Source organism: Melospiza georgiana, chromosome 2, assembly GCF_028018845.1.
Source record: "Melospiza georgiana isolate bMelGeo1 chromosome 2, bMelGeo1.pri, whole genome shotgun sequence".
NCBI lineage: Eukaryota > Metazoa > Chordata > Aves > Passeriformes > Passerellidae > Melospiza > Melospiza georgiana.
The window spans coordinates 17643159-17664506 of record NC_080431.1 but is presented as its reverse complement, the minus strand read 5'-3'; the positions used below and the strand labels follow the sequence as shown (position 1 = coordinate 17664506).

Sequence of the window (21348 nt, the reverse complement as noted above, 5' to 3'; positions counted from 1 at the left end):
GGAAAATATTTATCACTAAACAAGTATTATTTCAGGAATTGTTTTTAAAATTTATCTTGGTTTTTAAACAACCTAAAGTAGCTATGCTTAGAATTGTTTTACAAAGAAGAATTTTTGCTTTAGTTCGAGCCTGAATTAACTTCTAAATTAACTTTTTAACATTTTACAGATTTCTGAAGATATACTTTGTGTTGTTCATTTCTTCCATGTCAAGTGAACAATCGTATATAACTGTGAATTGATGAAAGGTCAAAATTTTATAGTTCTAGATCTGGCAGCACTTATTTGGAGCATTTTTTGAGCGTTGTGTTTTCTTGTTCATGTAATATAGTCTATACTGTAAATATAATGCTAATTGCCTAACTTTTGTGTTCTGTTGTTAGAGGCCTTCCTGAAATTTAAACTCTGTTGCTTCACTGCATACTGTATCTTACATGATTATTTAAAAAAAAAATCTTCAACTGGGTCATGTTATAATTTGTACATCCTTGTGCTAATTATTGTTGCCATTACTGAAATGATATGTCTACTTGAAGAGTTACACTTTTCATAGTTTATTATGGTGATAGAGTTAAGGTAGCAAGAAACAAGGTCACTTGATAATGTGTATAAATTCCTGGAAAAGGTATAGGCAGCTCTTAGGGAAGCACTTATACTTTGGCCATTACTCTAAGAGTTGGCTTTTATGCTGAAACTTCTAGAAAGATTCCCTTCAAGAAATTTCTGACTATGTTGGAAGTGTGGTGATAGAATGAAATCAGAAAGACTTCTGATGACTTTTCCTTTTACTTTTTTCCCTTCTTTCTCTTACAGAGTTTTTGTGCAGCCTTACATCAGGAACTTAAAGAATACTACCGACTTCTGTCTGTTTTACATTCTCAGGTAAGCTAGGTGGTACATATTCAACTTCACTATTTTGTTCTGTTATCTAATAGCTCCTAAAAAGGTAGTACCTACCTATTCTGTTAGAATGTAAAGGATGTACAGCAGTTTTTGTTGACAGTGAACACAATTCTCTGTACATTTCTTGCTCTTCAGCTGTATGTGTCCTTGAATGTTCTCTTAAGAATTCACTGGTATTTGATGTGTTACATAAGCAAAGAATGCAATGTGTATTTCTAAGTCTCTGTCCCTGTTTTGCATCCTTTTTGTCAGTGTCCTTGCATAATATCTTTATCATTCAAATCCTGAACAATGTCACACATTCTTGAGTGGAGAAAAAAACAGTCCATCTTTCCAGCAGTGCACAATATAGCAGCTAGTAATAACAAGTACCAGTTCCAGCTTCTTTCCTGTGTGGGGCAGTTTGTACATTTTTCTTGTCCCTTTGTTTTTCTGAGAGTAAAGACATCTGTTCTGCAGATATTTCGATGTTTTACTATTTCCCTGTAACATACAGACCAACTCATTGCTGATAATCTTGCAGGTTTTCCACAAATGTTTGTAGGTATGTGCATCTAGATGCTGTCTCTAAAATAAAATAAGCATTCTTCTGCTTGCCTTTTTTTGAAAGGGGCTTTCAAGAGGTTCATTACTTGTAATGGTGAAAAATTTATTCTGAGAATTGACCTAAAGATAAATTATACTGCCTTTTAAAACTCTAACTTCAATAAAATCTTTATTGTTTGTCATAGGCTTTTGTTAATGTTTTCAAAGCATCTGTTCTTTTAACTTGCAGTTCTTGAACGTTCTTGACTTTTGGAATGCTTGTTATATGTAGCATTGGTTTGCTTGGTTTTCCTGGCTATTATCCAGTTATTCTTTTGTAATTACCTCTTGCTCTGTCCAAAATGAGTTTTCTCTCTTGGTTTGCTGGTGCTTTGATTTTATTTTTTTTCTCATTTCTAAAACTTCTTGACCATTAAAATATTCAAGTACTTTGAGATGCAGTTTGTCTACCTTTCCTGCCCCACCAAACCTTGCAACAGAAGAGATGAGTAGGGTGGGAGGGAAAGCCTGTAAGAAAAAGACAGAAGTTCTGGGGTTATTTTTTTTAAACTGCATTTGCCTTTGTGGAGGGTTGACCCTGGGCAGCAGCCAGGCACCCACCCAAGCCTCTTGCTCCCCCCTGTCTCTTGACAACAGGGAGAAAATAGAAGGAAGACAAAAAGACAAGTCAATCAAGTTAGTGAGTGTAGAAGGGGAAGCAAAAGCTGTGCGTGCAAGCGAAGCAAAGTAGGGAATTCATTCACTTCTTCCCTTCAGCAGGCAGATGTCCAGCTGCTCCTGGCAAGCAGGGCCTCAGGGCACTTAACACTTGCTTGGGAAGACAGACTCCATCACCACAAATGTTCCCATTTCCTTCTCCTTTTCCTGAGCTGTTTTTCCTGAGAAAGTTTTTTGTCCTCCATAAGCTTAGAAATGGTTTTCCAGGATTAGTTGCTATTCCAAGGAATGAAGTGAGTCTCACTGGTGTGTAGTTTTATGGCTTCTCCTTCTTGAGGAGAGGCATGACATTTGCTTTCTCAGGGTTGTCAGAAACTGCCTCTAATTGCTGTGTTGCAAAAATAATGGAGAGTGGCCTTGCCGTGACATTGGGCAACTCCTTCCCTCAACACTCAGTGCATCCCATCAGGACCCACAGACTTAAGCATATCCCATCTGTTTGGTGTACTCTAGCCTGATCCTTCTGAGCTCAGTCTGCCTTGTTCCAGACTTATCTCTCTTGTTATCTTGACATCTGGTATCCCCAGCAGCAAATCTTACTGAAATGCCAAGGCAAAAAAGGCATTAAGTACCTCAGCACTTTCCATTTTTTTGTCACCCCTCATGTAGCATCATTCAGACACATTTTTCCCAGTCTCACTTTTACTGCTGGTCTTATTGTTACTCTTCATGCTCCTTGCCAGATTCATCTTCAGTGTTAGAGTTCATGAGTGCCTTGAGCATGTTGATTAAATGCCTTTTCATAGGGAACAGTCAGTACAGTGTCAGCAATGCTTTGGAGTTTCTGGGGAATCCAGGTCCCTCAGCACCTAACTGAAAGGGTTCCCAGAGTCACGTTATGTTTGGATTTTCAGAAGCTTCTGGCAACATTTATTCCCAAAGACATGAAAGGAAGGAGATCCAGCAGTGGAGGAGAGATTCTTTTGTGACTTGAAAGGTGGAAGGGCTTGAAGGCCATGCTGCAGAATGGACAAAAACCTGTACCTTTTAGCTTCTGGAAAGCATGTAGAAAATTGACTTGAAATTGAGTGTATGTGACGTTTTTTGATTCAGGAGTTCATACAGGCTGCCAGATTAGGAGTTGTTAACTGCAGTTCTAGAGAGCAGTATGGTCATAGAAAAACAAGAATCTTGTCAAAGGGTTCTATACTCTCTTTATGACATTTTATTATGCCTTCAGAGCTTCTCCTGAGCATGTTTCTGCCCTTGAATGACTAATCCTGAGCATACTGTCTGCTATTCCATAAGCGTCTCTGGTCTTTTTCTTGCAGGTTGTTTTCACATTGTCAGCCCATTTAAAAATGCAGTTCCATGATGAAGATGTACCATGTCTTCCCTAAAGTCAAAGGGTGGCTCATGTATCTCTCTTGTCATTGCTGATTTCCAAAAACACCAAAGAAAAATCCCAGGCATGGACCCAGGAGAATTTGGAAACAAATGAATTTAACTGGCTCTAAGGCTGAGCTTAATGTGGATGACACTAGCCTTAAATTTAACTAGTATGTTGCATTTGGCTTAAAAAAGGTGCTAGATGGGAAAGCACATAGTGGGTTGGTTGTCATATATCAGAAGCAGCATCTTTTCTAAGAGATTGTCTCCTTGTACTGCTCCAGGAGCTTGCTTCTGTAATCTTGAATTGTGTTCTTGTCCTGCTTATTCCATCTGTTCTTGTGTAAGATTTGCCTTTGCACCTTGGATGCAAATACTTGGCTTTTATTTTCCATGGCGTTGGAAGATTCATGGTAGTCACATTATGATAGTTTTCTTATTGTAGCTTTTAAAGTTTGGTATTTTTCTTTCAACATAGCAATTCCTTAATCTCACTATAAGACTAACTTAAGTTCTGATGGCTTCTGGAGGAAGGCATTGAAGGGGATTTGTCACATATTGAACTAAAATAAGCTGCATGTGCAATAATGAAAAATTTACTTCTCACAGCCTGCCTGTCCTTTAGATGTTTTTCTTTACTCTTTGTCTAGGCTGTCTTTCAGGATTTCTTCTCTTTTCTTTGCTCTTCTTTCTTCATGACTATTACCTTGCTGTCTTTAACTTTCTTGGTCTTTGTGGTTTGTCTGCCTCATTGTGCTTATGCTTATCTCTGTTCTTTCACCTGTGCTCAAGTCTGTTTCTCTAAAAATTGGCTCTCAAGTTTTGGCCCAGTGACTTAATGAGAGAATACATAACACTGGGTATTTCAAGTGTATTAGTAAAAATCTGACTTCAGAACAAACTATGAAACCTGAGTTCTTCCTCAGTTCTGTTCTTTGACGTGTCTTTCTGTTTCTAACTTGATCAGTTGCAACTGGAAGATGATCAGGGTGTGAATTTGGGACTTGAGAGCAGTTTAACACTTCGCCGTCTTCTAGTCTGGACATATGACCCCAAAATAAGGTTAAAGACCCTTGCAGCACTTGTTGATCACTGTCAAGGTCTGTTTAACATTAATTTAATATTTCTGGGGATTTTATATAACTGAGTAGTTGTGCATGCTAGAGGTGGGTATCAATAATATTAGTGCTTGTTTGGACTTCCTTTTTTTTAGAAAATTTCAAGTAGGTAGTTCAGATTCTCCCTCTTTTAGTTTAAACAAATGATGACAAATTATAGTGTTGTGTTGATACATTCAGACTTCTTACTTTTTTAAGACTAGAATGTGCTCAAAAATTCAATTTTAAGCATGCACTTTTTATGCTATTTTCAGTTGCTTAATCATTTTTCAGAGAATGGTAAAATGAAAAATGGTAAAATGTGTTATGAAATGGTTGACTTTGTTTCTTCACTATTTTTGAGTATTATGCAATTTCTCTATATATGATGGCATAGAGGAGTCATTAGTGCCTTGTCTTCAGACTCATGTGAAACAACAAAACTTTGCAAACCTGCAAATATTGTGTTTTGTTGGCAATCCACAAGAGGATGCTGGGGAGAGTCATGTTGGAGTTTACCAGAACTTTGACCAGTAGGTGACTAAGCTGACCAGTAATTGATGCTTCTCCCTGATTGTACTTTAGATTTGAGATTGTAGCCCTTCAGAAAAGAGCATCTTAGCCAAAAAAAAGGCCTACCACACTTGCTTTACCTTAATTATTGGAGTTGTTAACAAATTTTTTTAATGGGCTTTATTTTTAAGACATTCATGAAAATCTTGAGCTGCATGGCCTCTGCTGCAAGGAAGTGGTAAACTGTGGAGCATAGCAGCAAAATTAAATATTCAGTCTATTTTTTAACTTTTTCTTTTGACAGCCTCTTACTTTACAATTGCAAGAAGACAGGAGATATTCCCTAATGGGACTGAGGGCAGCTATAACCAAGAAACATGAAAACCCTGTTTGTGTGCATGTATGCACAAAGAATATCTGAGAGTGTCAAGTACAGGAGAGAAGGAAAACATTCTAAGGCTCCTTTAATGCTTCTCTGGAAGCATAGCATCAACTTCTGTGTGTGATCTGATGCCTTGAATTTTCCTCTAAGCTGCCATAAAGTAGACAGATAACTCTGCTAAATGCTTTAGTAAGATTAATAATTCATGCCCTAAAACCTAGGAATTCCCTGTTAGCAATAAAAAAAATCTACTTTTGCTACCTTTTAGAGTTGCTCTTTAGCAAGCTCAATGTGACACAGGGGTAGCTAAAATCAGTGGCTGCTAAATTTAAATGGGGTGCATATGGTTTTCCTTCAAATGTTTCTGTTCCTTTCTTCTTCCAGGGAGAAAAGGTGGTGAACTAGCCTCAGCAGTTCATGCCTATACTAAAACAGGAGATCCCTACATGAGGTCTCTGGTTCAGCACATTCTTGGCCTAGTATCCCATCCTGTCCTGAACTTCCTGTATCGCTGGATTTATGATGGAGAGCTGGAGGATACATACCATGAGGTAATGTATATGCTACAGTAAATGCTTCATCTCTTTGCATTGTGGTGTGATAATCTGTGGGAAGCTTAGAGGAGAACTTGAAAAGTAGAGTGTGATGAAAATGTATAACATGAGTAAGCAATACACACAATAACCTGAAATACCACTCTCTTCTTGAATTCTTCATGAATTTGATATCTGCAGGTTGCAATGTGTTGTCTTCAACTAATCATATGCTGGGTCTGGTTAGTAGAGTCAGAATGGTGTTCTGACACTAGGTCCTCATTTCTGAAGACAAAATAATTCCTCAGTATCTTTTCTTGCAGTAATGTATGCAGAGTTCTTTGTAACTGTTCAGAATGCAAGCCTTGTGTTTGGAAAGAAGCTCACAATATTTTTCTGTGACTGCATACTGTTATCTTTGATAAATAAGCTCAGTCTGTCAGACTGGGTAGAAGAGGTTTATAGTTCCAGAATTGAAACTCTGCAAAGTTACTTGTTGTGACTTCTGTAATATCAAGTTCGCGTAATTGTCCTTTTTCTTCTTGGAAATATTTTGTATGCTTTTCTAAATTCTCTCACCACTTTCCTCCAATCAGTACAATCTCTTTAAAGTGATTAGGATTTTTTCTTAAATTTTTTTTTTGTTACAAGAAGCCAAAGAATAATTTTTTAAAATTCATTGAGCACTTCTGAGACAAATCTGAATAATTTTAATTGAGGGTCAAATATACTGTCTGTTGTCTTGGAATGTCCTTATTTTGGTCAAAATTTGAGTGATAGTGACAGCTGATCTTTAAGCTGTAAAATTGTGTAAAATGTATATGAATCTTTTTTCAGAAGTGTAAAACACTTATTTTTTCCCCACCTACTCCCCAGATTTGAGGTTTTGTCTTTTTAGGATTTTAGGGAGTTTGTTAGCTTTAACCTTTGCATGTGCACTGGAAGAGTGTTCTTAGTGGAAAATTAGGAGTGTTCTTAAGTGAAAATTATTGTTGGATGTGTTGTACTGAAAGCTATAATTTTCATATGATAGACAGTTTTGAAGAAAGACAATTGGCCATTCTTGGGGAAAATGGCATTTGGAGACAGTGAAAAGAGTTTGTGTCCAGGAAATAGGTATATTGTTTTACAAGATGAAGACATAATCCATCCAAACTTCACTTCAACAAAACTAATAAATTAGTTTTAATTTTTTTACAAATGAGGGGATTCTCTTGAGTGGAGTTGAGAGACTGGAACATTTGATCACCATATCAATTGAAAAAATTTTTTGGGTTTTTGCTTTTCTTGTATTTTCTTTTTTCCCCTCTGCATCTGTGAAAATAGCAGAAATAATAGTTGAAACTATAGGTTACAGTTTACATTAATCTTTTGCTTTAAATATTTATTTCAATCTTCAGTTTTTTGTAGCTTCAGATCCTACAGTTAAAACTGATCGGTTGTGGCATGACAAATACACTTTGAGGAAATCAATGATCCCATCTTTTATTACAATGGAGCAGTCAAAAAAGGTATGAATCTAAAATTCCATCTTCTGGTGATTTGTTTGCCCTGTGCTGCTGCTTAGATTTCTATTGCAAAAATAGAGGCCAAATTTGACAAAAAATAATCTTCTCAAGAATTTTAGAATTATTTGCTGAGGAGGGCTGTAGGACTGTTTCTCCTTTCCATTCTCTAACTGTTAAACTTAGAGATCTCAAGTACGGGGAAAAGAAGTTTTAAAATGTGTTTAAAACCTTTTTATATTAGCATTGTTATTCTGGATTGCTGTGGCTGGGATTGTGCAACTAAGAGCACAGAAAGATAACAAAATATCTTGTCCTGGTGGTTGTGGATGGCTTCTTTGTTTGGTATTTTATTTTTTTTTTCTTACATGCAAATAATTTTAAAAAAAAATCCTGTGTTGTTCAGGTCCTTTTAATAGGAAAATCCATAAACTTCTTGCATCAAGTTTGTCATGACCAAACTCCATCTACAAAGATGATTGCTGTTGCAAAATCTGCAGAGTCTTCAAAAGATGGTACAGTATTAATATTATTCAGTATTTCCCTTTGAACTGACCTCCTGTACTCTATGTGGTTTAGACTGTAAACTGGGTGGTGGGGTGGAAAGGACTACAGAAATCCCATCTGCCCTAAAGTATAGATAAATTAATGTGTACTTCTTTTTACAAAAGATGTATGTTGATGCATGTGTATAAATTTCTTAATTTGATAGATTTGCTGGATGATTGTTAATGTACTGAATTTGTGAATGAAACAATTCAAAAAACCAGTTTACCTCCAGCTGCCTCGACTCAGGGAGGAGCAGGGATATTCTTGAGTGCTGCAATAAGAATTTAGTATGTTTGACTTCTCATCAAATATATTCCATCATACAGTTCCATAATACTATGTTAATTCTATGGTTGAAAAATAAAAATACTCAGTTAGTTGTAAATAATGGAATAAGCAGTAAAAACAGAACAGAAGCCTTTCTAGCGTTTCTGTAAGTGCACTATATCAATATGTCAAAAAGCATGTGGAAGGTTAGTAAAATTCTTTGTGAAAATTACTTAAAAATGGTATTGCCATTCATCCAGCTGATGAACATGGAACCAAAACTTAACTGTTAAATTCCTTCAGATAATTTTATTTTATTTAGAACAGATCCCAGTTTTAATGAATGAGAACTTCTATACCATTTGTGGTTATTTTTTGGAGGCATATTTGTTGCAATGAAATCAACATTATTATGATGAAAGGTAGCAAATAGTAAACATCTAAACCAAGGAGACTTGGTCTAAATACTAAACAAAGAATGTGTAGGATGCTGCTACATCTCCAAGAAAGAGCAGATTGCTGCCTTCTGGTGGAAGGGGTATTTTGCTACTGTAACTTGTTTTGATAACTTGTTTAATATACCAAAGATAATCTAACCGTTGAGATATAGCTCACTGAGATAAGTATTCTGATGCTAATTTAAATATTTTTCTGTCAAATTGTTGTTTTCAAAGAACATACCTTTTAATATTTTAGAACAAAATATTACTTACACAAGCTTTAAAGTCATATACATATATATAGGGTTGTTAGGCTTAGATTTGTTGGGGTTTTTTCACCTCCAAATAACCTTGGATTAGTTTTAGTATTAACACTTCAAAGTGTGGACTTCTGGCATGAGTACCTCCATGAAAAATGTTGTAGTGATAAAATCCCATTCATATCTGGAAGATTATGTCTTCTAATAATGTGATTCTTGTACCATGTTCAGTGCTTGCTTAGTCAAAGATAAGCCTAAAGTGCAGAAAGGCACCAGGGTTAAGTGAATAAGGGCTGTAAATGCATTTGAACAATCATCTTGCCAGCTACTCCTGGAAAAAAGGAAAAAAACATTCTTTGGCTGCACTACTTTGACCACTTTATACAGCATTTATGCCATGCTTTTCCAATATTTCTTTAAATTTGCACTTGTTTCTCTCTCTCCTTGATTGAATGGAAGATCTGCACAAATACAGGTTTCCTATTATGTGGGAGATGAGAGCTTCAAAGCACACCTACATTATTCTAAGTGCTGAGAATAACTGTTTGAGACAGAAGTGTAGTTTTAGAAATATATTACTCTATCTGCAGTGTGCTGAAGGTGTGCTGAGCCTACAGCTGGCAGCCTAATACGTCATGGTATTGCACTGCTTTAATTCTGCATGAAACTGCATTTGTGTTTAGGGCATTTTACCCATTAATGCTGAAAGATCATTCTAAGTCAGGGATGTTGGAAATGCTTCCTTTTGTGCTTGTTTGTGTCATCTAACAGTATCCTGAAAGTCCCTTTAGATAATTACTAATTATTAAGATAATGGAAAGCTAGGATGCCAGCCTGAGTTCTGGATGCTTTTTCTCATTTTAAATCTGAGCATTTCATGGGTTTGGCTGTATTATTTATTTCTTTCATTTGCTTTGGAACCTTAACTATCATCTTTCCCCAGTTTCCTTTTGATGCTGAAATAATTGTGGTGTGGAAAACTGTCTGAACATGTATTAAAACAAGAAGTCTGACGTAACTGTGTAGAAGTTGGTCATCCTGCCTGGCAGAGAATTGTAGCATTTGGGAAAGAGGAACAGTAAAAAAGGCCAATAAAGTGACCTCAGCTCCAACATGTAGCTGTCTGTAGTTTGGGGACTTCTGGACCAGGAATGATACTGTTTTCAGTAGCAGTTCATGGACCTGCCTGTCAGTGATTTTAGTCTGACCCTTTCTTTATCCACTTCTGGCTCTTCAGTGTTCTGAGATAATTTTGCACAGTTTTCAAAATTTATGCCTAAGCCTTGTGTTTGTTGATGTAAAGAACCTTTGTAGCAGTTTTGCATGTCAGACAGGAATGCTGTGTTTTGCCTGTGCTGAGGGCTGTGTGTGTATGCAGAGGCTGTGCATTACAGCTACAGATGTAAACTTGACTTTCCAGTCTGAGCTGAAGGGCTGTGGCCAGGTCACTTCCTTCAAGGCAAGAGGATCAGTACTAAGGAGAGGGGAAAGACTGCTTTTTCTGCTTGAGATAGTAAGAAATTGAGACTGGTCTGTGTATCCCAGAGCTACTTCTTAGACAGACACACCCCTGTGTGAGTGGAGACAGGACCAGCATGCCTCACATGTTGGGCTGGCTATAGGGAGTTGCCTGCTGACTTTGCTTTTGCCTTGAGCCAGTGCTAGGCCCAGCCTCTGTGTCCAGGGGCTGAAGAGATCAGCTGGTGACTCTTTCTGGCTTGGCTTTTTCCTTCTCTTGTTTTGCCTGCAAGGCTTGCAGCACTTTGAGCAAAGACGCTTGCACTTACTGCAGGCTGTATTAATTCTCCCATCCCTAAGGGTGATGTGTGCTGCTTGACTGAGTAGTATTTCTCTAGTCAAAGGATTTTAAACACAGCAATGTGTTATAAAAGTGTCATTTCCTTGAACTTCTGTGTCTTATGGAGAGTTTCACTGGTTACTGAATGATAGTTTGGAAACTTCCAGGAATGTCAGTGAACCAGACTTTTAGACTTCCCTTCCTAGAGTGAATTCTTCATTAGAGCCACTGGTTATTTCTTCTATTCATAAGCATTTCATTAATTGAGTAGTTAAAGTGGGAGTATATCCTTTAATGCTGAAGGTCTGAATCTTATGATAGTTGGCAATCCAGTGTTTGGAGTATTGCTCCATGTTGCCTGAAGAGGCCACAGTTGCTAACTCATAACAGTTTTACTGGAGTCTCTTTCTTGATGAGCTTGTAGTTGTAGAAAACAGTGAAATAAGCTTCCTACTACTTTCTGCTGCTTCCTGCTTTCTGTCCCCAAACTGCCATGCATGAAAGACGGAGAGAAAATGTCAGGTTGCTGGCTGTCCCCCAGGTAACTCCAGAGTATTCCCTTTTCTCTCATTCTCTTATCTATGGAAGCTCTCTTCTGTTGAGTGTTTTAAGTCTGTTTCTTTGATTTATTTTTCCCCTCACCCTTAGAGGTGCCTTCTGATTTAGATTCCACCCATCAAAGATTTTTCCTAATTCTGGGCTTTTAGAACTCAATAAATGATTTGGTTTGTCAACTGCAGAATTTCAGCAAGCTTGAAAATCCCCAACTTTTTATATACATAACATGAGCTTCTACTGGCAAGTACAATCTGGGCACAGATTAAAAGTAATATTGTTGAAGTGTAGGCTGCTTTAGACTTGCTTCTGCTTTGGCTATGGCAAATGTATAACACAGTGGATCAGAAGACATGGCAGTTTTTCTGTTTGTGTGTTTCAACTCCAAAGCTTATTTGCCTCAGTTTTTGCAAACTACTAATTTAATTTTAATTTTTATTTTCTTTTAGCTGCTGATTTGTTCACAGATCTGGAAAATGCATTTCAAGAGAAAATTGATGCAGCTTATTTTGAAACCAGCAAATACCTGCTGGATGTTCTCAATAAGAAGTACAATTTGCTGGAACACATGCAGGCCATGAGGCGCTACTTGTTACTTGGTCAAGGAGACTTTATCAGGCATTTAATGGACTTGCTCAAGTAAGACAATAGGAAGGGTAATTATGCTCAGTTTCTGATGATTCTGTGCATGATCAGCACAGAAACTTTTGCTTTTTGAAGAGGACCCTCTAAGTACCTTGTTCAATTAAATCTTTGAGTAATAACTTTAAAAATTCTATTTTGGGTTTTGTTTCTTTGACCCTGAGGATTAAAACTTATTCTTCCTTTTTGAAAAGTGGTACATACAGTACCATTTGACAAAGTCTTGAAAAGTTGTACTAATACAGATATCTTTATGTTGGCCCTGTGACAGCTTCGAGGATGTTGGCGCTTCTCTTGGTCCTGTCAGCAAATTTCAGCAGAAACATTCTGCTTCTGATGCTGCTGATGAGCTTGGCTGGAATTATTAGGCCTCTATATTTTGGAGGTATTTGGTCTAAAACATAGTGTCAAAACCTTCAGTGCAATTTGAAAACTCTATTTGATTCCTCACCAGCTTCTGTTTCAAGCACTCAGGTGCACCCACAGCTACAGAATCCAATTCTTTAAGATTATTTGCAAGTTCATTTTTACATGCTGGTGCTACTGATGAAACTTAAGCATTGGCTTGCAAAGCTTTTCTTTGATCCAGAAGGCAGGCTTTGTAATAAGGCTTTCATTAACTTGTTTGTAAATCAAAATCAACAGTATATGCTTTTTAATGTGAAGCTGAGTGAGGTTGATTTGTGGAGTCGGTATTACATTTGAGACTGAAGGAGTGAGAAGTTTTCCAGTCTTCTCCTTTTTGAGGGACAGAGAGTTGCATGTTGCAACTCTTTGGAAAGTTGAAGCTACATAGATGGGGTGAGTTTCTATGTTCCTGCCAACACTTCTGAACCTGTGAGATGGCTATCAGTAAGTTTCTCAAAACTGAAGGGAAATTATTGGTTTGATGTGCTAATGATGTAATCTGCCTCATTTAAGATCTGAATGCAACTCAAATTACAGACTAGCTAAACTAGCAATCCTCGTAACTTCAAATTACTGGCATTAAATGAGGACTAAGTTGCTCCTCATGCTCATATTCAGGAGTGTAGCTGCATATGAATAGACATATTCTGCTCATACTCTGTGCAAATATTTTGCTCACTGATTTTCTTCATGATTAATTCTGAAAGAGTAATAGTCTTGAATGTCTGTTAGAAAAGGGTTTTGCTGTGTACTGCAGTTACTACTAAATTGCTGCTGCAGAGTATTTCAGTCATGTACTATAACTGTTCCATAACCACAGGCCAGAGCTTGCACGTCCAGCTACAACCTTGTATCAGCATAATCTGACTGGAATCCTGGAAACGGCCGTGAGGGCCACGAATGCCCAGTTCGATAATCCCGAGATTCTCAAGCGATTGGATGTGCGACTTCTGGAGGTCTGTTGTTGTGGTGACTCTGGTCTGAAAGATGCCTTTGTTTGTGTGTATACTTGCAGACATCTGTATGAAACAAAATTTTCATGTGTGAATCCATTTCCCCCTTCCTTTCCACTGAAGTTTACTTTGAGTAATATAAAGGTCATTTAATAAGTCATCTTCTTTTTGCCTTCCCTGTCTATTGTCTATTTGTATTTCAAGATGGGGTTTTACAGCCATTGGTAATACAAGGTTGAGTATTTGGGGCCTAACAGAAATTGATGCTGGTGGTGCTGATTTGAAGTTCTCCAGACAGCTCTTAATGCTGTTGCTCTTACAAGAACTGGGGCATGCTGGGGTGTGTGCCTCCTTCTTGCCTCTAGTTAAGAAAAAGGGAAGCAGTGATAGCACATTTCATGGAAGAGGCCTGTAGTCAGAAACTTGAGTTAATTTGAAAGCTTCAGTCCCTGAGTTTAGACTTCAGTGAGCTGTAGCATCGGAAATAAATCTGTTTCAGATGCCAAAGAATTTGTCCTTATTTTCATTTACTAGGTTCAGTGGAGAAACGCTGACATTGCAAACATCAGTATTTGTGTGAGATCAGCCTCACCCTTGTATCAAATAGTTTGATCCATTTCTGCCTAATCTGCTACTTTCAACAAGAAACTCTTGTATCTCTTGTTGATGTGGATGCTTGTTTACTCATAGGCCCTTCAGAATGAAAGAGTTAGCAAGTGATGCTCATCTTCAGCTTTAGTATGCTCTGATTACACACTGACAGTCCCATATGTTTTTAATGCAGGTATCTCCTGGGGACACTGGATGGGATGTCTTCAGCTTGGACTATCATGTTGATGGGCCAATAGCAACGGTAATGTCATACACTGCTGCCTCTGAATGTGTTTGGGGTGCTGAATTAAATTACTATGTTTTTTTTACTTAGGTAACCTTTTTTTGTTCTGGAGTGTGAAACCAGAGATTTTTTTTTTTTTTTTTTGCATCTAGGATGTACCCACTGTATCAACAGTTAAGCAAAAATCTCAGTAAAAATCTCAGTTCTTACCAGTTAGTGTGAGTGCTGAAAAAGCTACATTTACAACAATCATTACTGAAAATCAGTAATTAATTTGTTCCAGCACAGTTTTTAGCAAGGACTTAATAAGTTGAGTGCCCCTATTCTTTGATAATTACTCGTCTTTAGATACTAATTTGGGAAAATTTGAAAGGAACTGAGGAACGCATTTGTGGAGAACTTACTTATGCTGTCTAAATGGAATTTGTTAGGGAGTTGCATTGTTTATCTGAATGTATTTTGCCTCTATAAAGAACATTTCTTTTAAGCAGGACAAACTGTGAGTTTGACCAGCAGAAGGAATTTTCTTATGCAGTTTCAAAATAGGCTGAGGCTTAGTTTTGTTCACCCCTTCTTACACTTCCAGCAGTGCCCTGTTCAGCCCTCAAGAAGGGATCTTTCCAAAAGCTCTGGGATTTCCTGGAAACTTTTTTTTAAAAAATATTTACCAATAAACTGCATATACGAGATAAGATGAACTGTGAAGAAGTTCTTGGTACTTCAGGACATGTGGTATGTCTGTTAATTTGTACTGGTATTTTCTTTGTTTTGTAGGTATTTACACGTGAGTGCATGAGCCACTATCTAAGAGTATTTAATTTCCTTTGGAGAGCAAAGAGAATGGAGTATATTCTTACTGATATATGGAAAGGGCACATGTGCAATGCAAAGCTTCTGAAAAGTATGCCAGGTGAGAGGTGTCCAGATGGGTGACATGCTTCTAAAATAGATACAGATGACTGCATCTTATTTTAGACTGCATCTTATTTTAAACTGTGTGTTAAGAGGGAAAAGAGTGTCTGATTAATTATGTTCAGATTAATTTTGCATTTTGGTGCTCCTCTTGACTGGCTGTTTAATGGTAAATGATGGTAAGGATGATCAAAGTAAAATAACATAATAGTAAATAGAAGTTTCATATCTGTTGTTTTACTTAATCCTTGATTCCTGCAAAGCTGCACTTCTGTAAGTATCTTTATGCTGGCCTCGTTGTGAGACTGTACCTCTTCCATCCCTTTGTATTCATCTTCCTTGATGCCTTCTTATTTGTACCCCATGTCTCCCTCTTTCTTATGCTGTCTGCATACATTAAGTCTCATGTATGCATAGTTCTGAATTTACTAGTTTTACCTTCACTTATTCCCTCTGCTTTTGTTTAGCTAAGAACAGAAGAGGCTAAGAAGAGAAAGATGTGTGAAAAGAAATAGGAAAGCTCTGAAATGTAGTGGCTCTGGTGTATGTTTCATGGACCAGGACTTTTTGATCCTATTTCTCAGCTAGAGAATATAGCCATATTTGTGAGCATCTGTACTGGCTCACTCTTGAAATTTTTTTTAATCTATCTACATGTCTTTCAGTAAAAAATAACTATTGAGAATTACCCTTTATTATGGCATAGCAATACTTACAAATTTATTGTTTTATAATTAAGAATTTCTGGTGGATGGGAGAGGACGCCTGGCCTCAGAAGGTCGCTGCTGCTACCATCTAAGATTAGTGGCTGTGTTATGAAGTATTCAATATGGTGAAGAGAATTTACCAAGCTGATTTGTTGGCTGTGCTTGTCCTTGCAGTCTTTAACATGCTGTCTCTTTGGATTTTTACAGAGCTTTCTGGTGTGCTGCATCAGTGTCACGTTCTGGCGTCAGAAATGGTCCATTTCATTCACCAAATGCAGTATTACATTACATTTGAGGTATGCTCTACCCACACAATTAGTTACTTAGAAAATGAAGCATTTGCAATATTCTGTATGTGTTGCGTGTCTTAAATTTCAAAGAGCTTGCCATCTAGCAAATCAAAACAGCCCAATCCTGTGTCATTGCTCCAGGTGCTTGAATGTTCATGGGATGAGCTCTGGAACAAGGTCCAACAAGCACAGGACTTGGACCACATCATTGCAGCTCATGAAGTTTTTCTGGACACAATCATAGCTCGGTGCTTGCTGGATAGTGACTCCAGGGTGAGTCTTCTCCTTTGCATGTAATTGTAACTTTATGATCTTGGCATATATGTCAGGAACAACCTTCTTTAACATTGTAGGAGCAAAGGGAAAAGTAATTTTTATTCCTCTGATATAAGATTTAATAATGGTAGGTTCACTACCTACTGCCCAGACATAGTGACACATGTTGATAATAAGGCTTGCTGTAGTGTGGGCCAGTTCTTTTTCATCCTGAGAAGCTGTGAGATCATGCAACAGCTGACTTAGGGCTTTGCAGAGCAGTCTCTCCAGCTGTGTAAAAAAGATTTTTTCTTTACTTTTTTTTTTTCTTTGCTTCTTTTCTGGAGAAAGGTAGTAAGTTAAAATTCTTGTGCTGTACAGCTGTTTAATTACTTTGCTACCTGTTTCACAGGTACTTCTCAATCAGCTTCGAGCAGTTTTTGACCAGATCATTGAGCTCCAGAATGCCCAAGATGCCATGTACAGAGCTGCTCTGGAGGAGCTGCAGCTGAGGTTGCAATTTGAAGAGAGGAAAAAACAGCGTGAGCTTGAGGTACAAGAAGGATATTTCTAGAGTGTGAAAATGAATTGAGGCTTTTGATATGTGGAGGATTTTAGATATCATGTAGAGGTACAGTAAAGATGAGAAATATAGTTGGGGCAGATGTAAAAGTCATTGGAAAAGTCATTGCTGCTGACTTCAAGCGAAATGGCTGAGTGGTGTTTTTGATTTCTGTCTTGCTCAAAATCTGAGTTGATTTCTCTAGGGGACTTTGGAGGATGAGAAAGGGCTCTTTTAGATGAAGTGAGTGGAACCCTTTTGCAAAAGATGCTGTAGCTCCATGTCTGCCTCCTTGCTGCAAGACTGACATGCAGTGTTGGTGTGAGACTTGCCTTGCTAATAAACCTCTGATTTCTTTTATGTGCTGTACAACCACCAAGGGGGGGGGTCTGATAGTTTCCATTTTGGAGGCTCTGTGTTTGTCTTTCTATGGCAGTGGTTGTTTTTTATAAACCTGATGTAGCTGGGCAGAAGGTGGCCTAGTTAGCAACTTGAATCATGTGATGCTTCACCTCTAAACTTGTGTGGTTTCTCTGTAGGGCAAGTGGGGTGTAACTGCATCAGAAGAGGAAGAAGAGAACAAGAGGATGAAAGAATTTCAAGACTCAATACCTAAAATGTGCTCACAGCTGCGAATACTCACTCACTTTTACCAGGTGCCTCTTAAATTATATTTTTCTAAAATATGCTGAGCTTTGTGTAGAAATGAATTTCAAATATTGAGTTGATGTAACTTCTGTATTCATGTGTGTGCAGTTTGTGGAGCTAGGCCTTTGTTTTTTCCTTCTCTGCTTAAAAGCCTGTATTCACTGTTCCTTAGTAGTCAAAGGTTTTGTGATCATTTATATTCCCCAGACAAAGGAGAAGAATCTTTTCATGTAAGTTGTCTTCCTCCAGCAGGGAAAGTAATAGCTATCTTTTGGTGTAGTCTGAGGGAGAAAAAGACAGAATTCTTCTGCATTCCATTTGTTTCCTCAGAGTCTCTGCAAGTCATTGCTATTGAAGACTGCAGAAAGTTTATTATTAAGGGCCTGACTCTTAGTTTTAAGTTCACTGGGGGAGGGGGAAGTGGATAAGATGTTTGGGGTAACATGTGCAGGCTGTCTTCTGTAAGTAATTTATTCTGGCTTTGTCTTTATTTGTTATATCTGATGCTAAAGCTACCATTCCCCAGAAAAATGAGTGTAGGCCTTTAAATGTAGGTTGTAAATAAATTGTGGTTTATGTGCTCTACAAGATTGCTACAATTTGGCAATGTAGGTTTTGCCTCCTTGGACTGTATTCATTCTGAGCCCTATTATGGATTTTCCAAACAGGATTTCCAGCTTTGGTCACCTTTGGAAGTAATGGAGTGCTCTAGTTATGGACATGTTCATGTTACTATTTACTGGAGATTAGGAATGAGCTCTTCAAATGAGTCTTCCCCTCCTCCCAGAATCCTTTCCTGTGTCCTATGGGGCTCCTGCAGTGGTGTGGCTAGAGCTGAATGGGAAGATGGGATGCAGAAGTGTACCTCCCACCTGCCAAGTGCAAATCCCCCCCTCACATTGCTCCAAATGCTCAGTCTAGTTGGGTCTGCAGCACTGACTGTCCTCCTGGGCACACGTTTGCTGTTCTGGGTGCCCTGTGCTACTGTACAAGCCACATCAAATGGGTATGTTTGAAGCCAGCAGTGCCCTAATGCTGGCCTGGGTGGCATTGTGCCTATAACATGGACTCAAGGTGAGGTCTCCTTTTGGCACAGGTTGGATCCTGAATGCTGTCCTGAGGCACACAGAGGCAGCTGCTCTGCAGCCTGGGAGCCTTCAGACAGATGGAGTGTGCCAGCAGGGCACAGGGAGTGGGGAACACACTTTAGAAGACCAAGCTGTTTGCACTGGAGACTTAAAAATGGAGCTCTGGGTTTTTGCAGAAAGAGTGAACCCACCATAACTGTTGGATATGAACCCTTGTGCTTGCCTTTTCCCAGATTCTGTCTGTCTACCAGATCTGTGCACCACCTGATATTCCTGTTTAAAACACACCAGGGGTGCTCCCGTAACTGTCTCTTGGGTTTGTCTTTTCAGGGAATTGTCCAGCAGTTCTTGGTCCTGCTGACAACCAGTTCAGACGAGAGCCTTCGGTTCCTGAGCTTCAGGCTGGACTTCAACGAGCACTACAAGGCGCGGGAGCCGCGGCTGCGCGTGTCGCTGGGCACGCGGGGCAGGCGCAGCTCGCACATGTGACACCGCAGCCACACCGCGGGATCCGTGTCTCCACTGCTGCAGGCAACACGTTCTCAGCCAGTGCTGGTGTGACACTGGATAGCAGAAAGCAAAAAAAGCAGGGTTTTTTACACTGATGTTTCTAGAATTACCAGACTGTGTGGGCTGATTGAACCTCATCCAATCAACTGGTTAAACCATCCTTTTAAACAAACGCCAATTTGATTTGAAGCTTTCTGAGCTTTTTCCACTGTAACTTATATCTGTGTCAAAAAAAAAATCACATGTTCTTTTGTTTATAGAAAGCACCATTTCCTTTTTTAATAAGAAAATAAGAAGGTTATTTTTTCTATATGTACTTGTTCTATTTGAAGAGAGCTTTTGTTAAAGCCAACAGATCAGGACCCAGACCTATTGTCCTTGTTAAGAAGCTATACAGCATTTCGTTATGCTGATTTTCAGTGTTGTGATGTGTTTGACTGTGTGAGAAACTTTGTATCAGGAGACATAAAGTTATATTTAATTTTTTTTTGTTGTTTTCAAAGTTAAAAACCTGGAATAAAAATTTAGTTGGGAAATTCTATGGTTACTGTACAGGAGCAAACTATAAAAGCAGAGTCAGGAGTGTATCTGTTGCACATAAGAGCTGAAAATGAAGTTAAAGCCTCAGTACTGAAGGAAAGTGTTGGTCAATCTTGAGTACTTAATGTTCAAAATCAGATATGTAGAAACAAACTGACTTGGCTAATGTTGATGTCATTCTCTTCACTTTCCTATTTTTTCCATTGTAAATATTTATATATTGCTGTCCAGATGTTGGGGAGAGGGGGATTCTTTTGCAAAGTTGTCATTATATCAGGTCATTTATTATGTTCCACAAGTGCGAGCTTAGAAAAATAAAAACACAATTATCTTTCACACAAGTGTGTTGCTTTTTGTAATTGAAAGTTTATAATTTTTTTTCACAGGTTAAGAAAGGAGAAGCTTCCAGTTAAAATTATACTGATTTATAGAACCCTTCCCATTGCAGGATTTTGGTACTAGTCTTATATTTACTGAGAGTTGTGTGCAGTTAATTAACAATTACCCTCAGATCAACCAGGTCTGGGGCCTTTTTTGCCATTTGCCCTTACTCTGCTGGAACCCTTGGGAGTCAGAGGCACCTGCCCGGCCATGCAGATAAGGCTGCTGTGACTCATCGTGGCAGTGAGCTCTGATGGGGCCATGTGCTGACTTGCTGCCCTGGACTAGCTAGTTTGCTCTCTGGACACCAGGATTCCTGTTGTGCAGGCCTCAGAATCCTTGCTTTTGTTAAAATGTGGGAGGCTTTTCAGCTTTTCACCCTGTGCCCTGCTGGTGCAGGTGCTGTCACTGGGTGTAGTGTGCAGGCAGCATTTCAGCTGTGAGCAAGGATGGCCTCTCAGAGCCAAGGGAAAGCTGGAGGATGCTGAGCTTGGCATCATAAGGTCATGGATCATTGATAGCCAGGAGTAACTCAGTTTTTGCCAGTGTGGTGGGAACGTATTGTAAAGTCTGGAAGAACAGCAAAGATTAAGTTTTGGTAAAAACACAACCAAATATTAGCTGCATGAGTGCTCTTTTGGCCATGTTTGTGTTGAAAGATTGTTGCATGATCACGTCACTAGACAAGTCAAAGGCCAGAGAGGCAGCACCAATGTTGGAACTAGAGGACAAGTTCCAGAGGAAGGTTAAACTCTCTTTGCTCCTAGAATGAATCCAGCAGTACCCAGGAAACTCACAGTACTGGCCATGCTGGCAATGATAATTTTGATGTGATTTTACAGCAACCTGTTGGTCTGGGAAAGGTCTTCTCTGCTGCAGGAGTTGCTCTGACTGCCAGGCTGAGGGGACCAGTGGGGACCTGCCATTGTCCCATGCTTCTCTGTGGGTGGACGCCTGTCCCTTATCCTGTAACCTGGCAGCTGAGACATTTATTTCAATTTACATGGGTTTCCTTGTGACAACCTCACCTCTGTCAACAGTTCCTAACAAGTGTGAGAGCAATGATCTGATATTTCATTTGTGCCCAAAGGCCAATATTGAATTCTACATAAATGCACACAGTGACAGGCTCCTGCTGCTGTGACTGCACAAGTGGCTTTCCTTGTAGAGGGTGGCAGCAGCACCATTAAGGTTCATTTCTGAGGAGAGATATGAGAGATTTT

The 21348-nt window shown here is 38.7% G+C and overlaps 1 protein-coding gene across 1 annotated transcript in view; it reads left to right on the top strand.

The window, feature by feature from the left end:
• TUBGCP3 (tubulin gamma complex component 3) overlaps positions 1-20085 on the top strand; it is a 48441-nt gene extending 28356 nt beyond the window's left edge. Inside the window, exons 9-22 of the mRNA XM_058045270.1 lie at positions 814-882; positions 4463-4595; positions 5872-6038; positions 7421-7531; positions 7932-8040; positions 11844-12033; positions 13265-13400; positions 14182-14250; positions 15007-15142; positions 16059-16147; positions 16283-16414; positions 16809-16949; positions 17498-17614; positions 19025-20085. Of these exons, the coding sequence (XP_057901253.1) occupies positions 814-882; positions 4463-4595; positions 5872-6038; positions 7421-7531; positions 7932-8040; positions 11844-12033; positions 13265-13400; positions 14182-14250; positions 15007-15142; positions 16059-16147; positions 16283-16414; positions 16809-16949; positions 17498-17614; positions 19025-19183 (1758 nt within the window). The 3' untranslated portion in view covers positions 19184-20085. The remainder of the gene's footprint in view (positions 1-813; positions 883-4462; positions 4596-5871; positions 6039-7420; positions 7532-7931; positions 8041-11843; positions 12034-13264; positions 13401-14181; positions 14251-15006; positions 15143-16058; positions 16148-16282; positions 16415-16808; positions 16950-17497; positions 17615-19024) is intronic.
• Positions 20086-21348: the final 1263 nt, after the last annotated feature.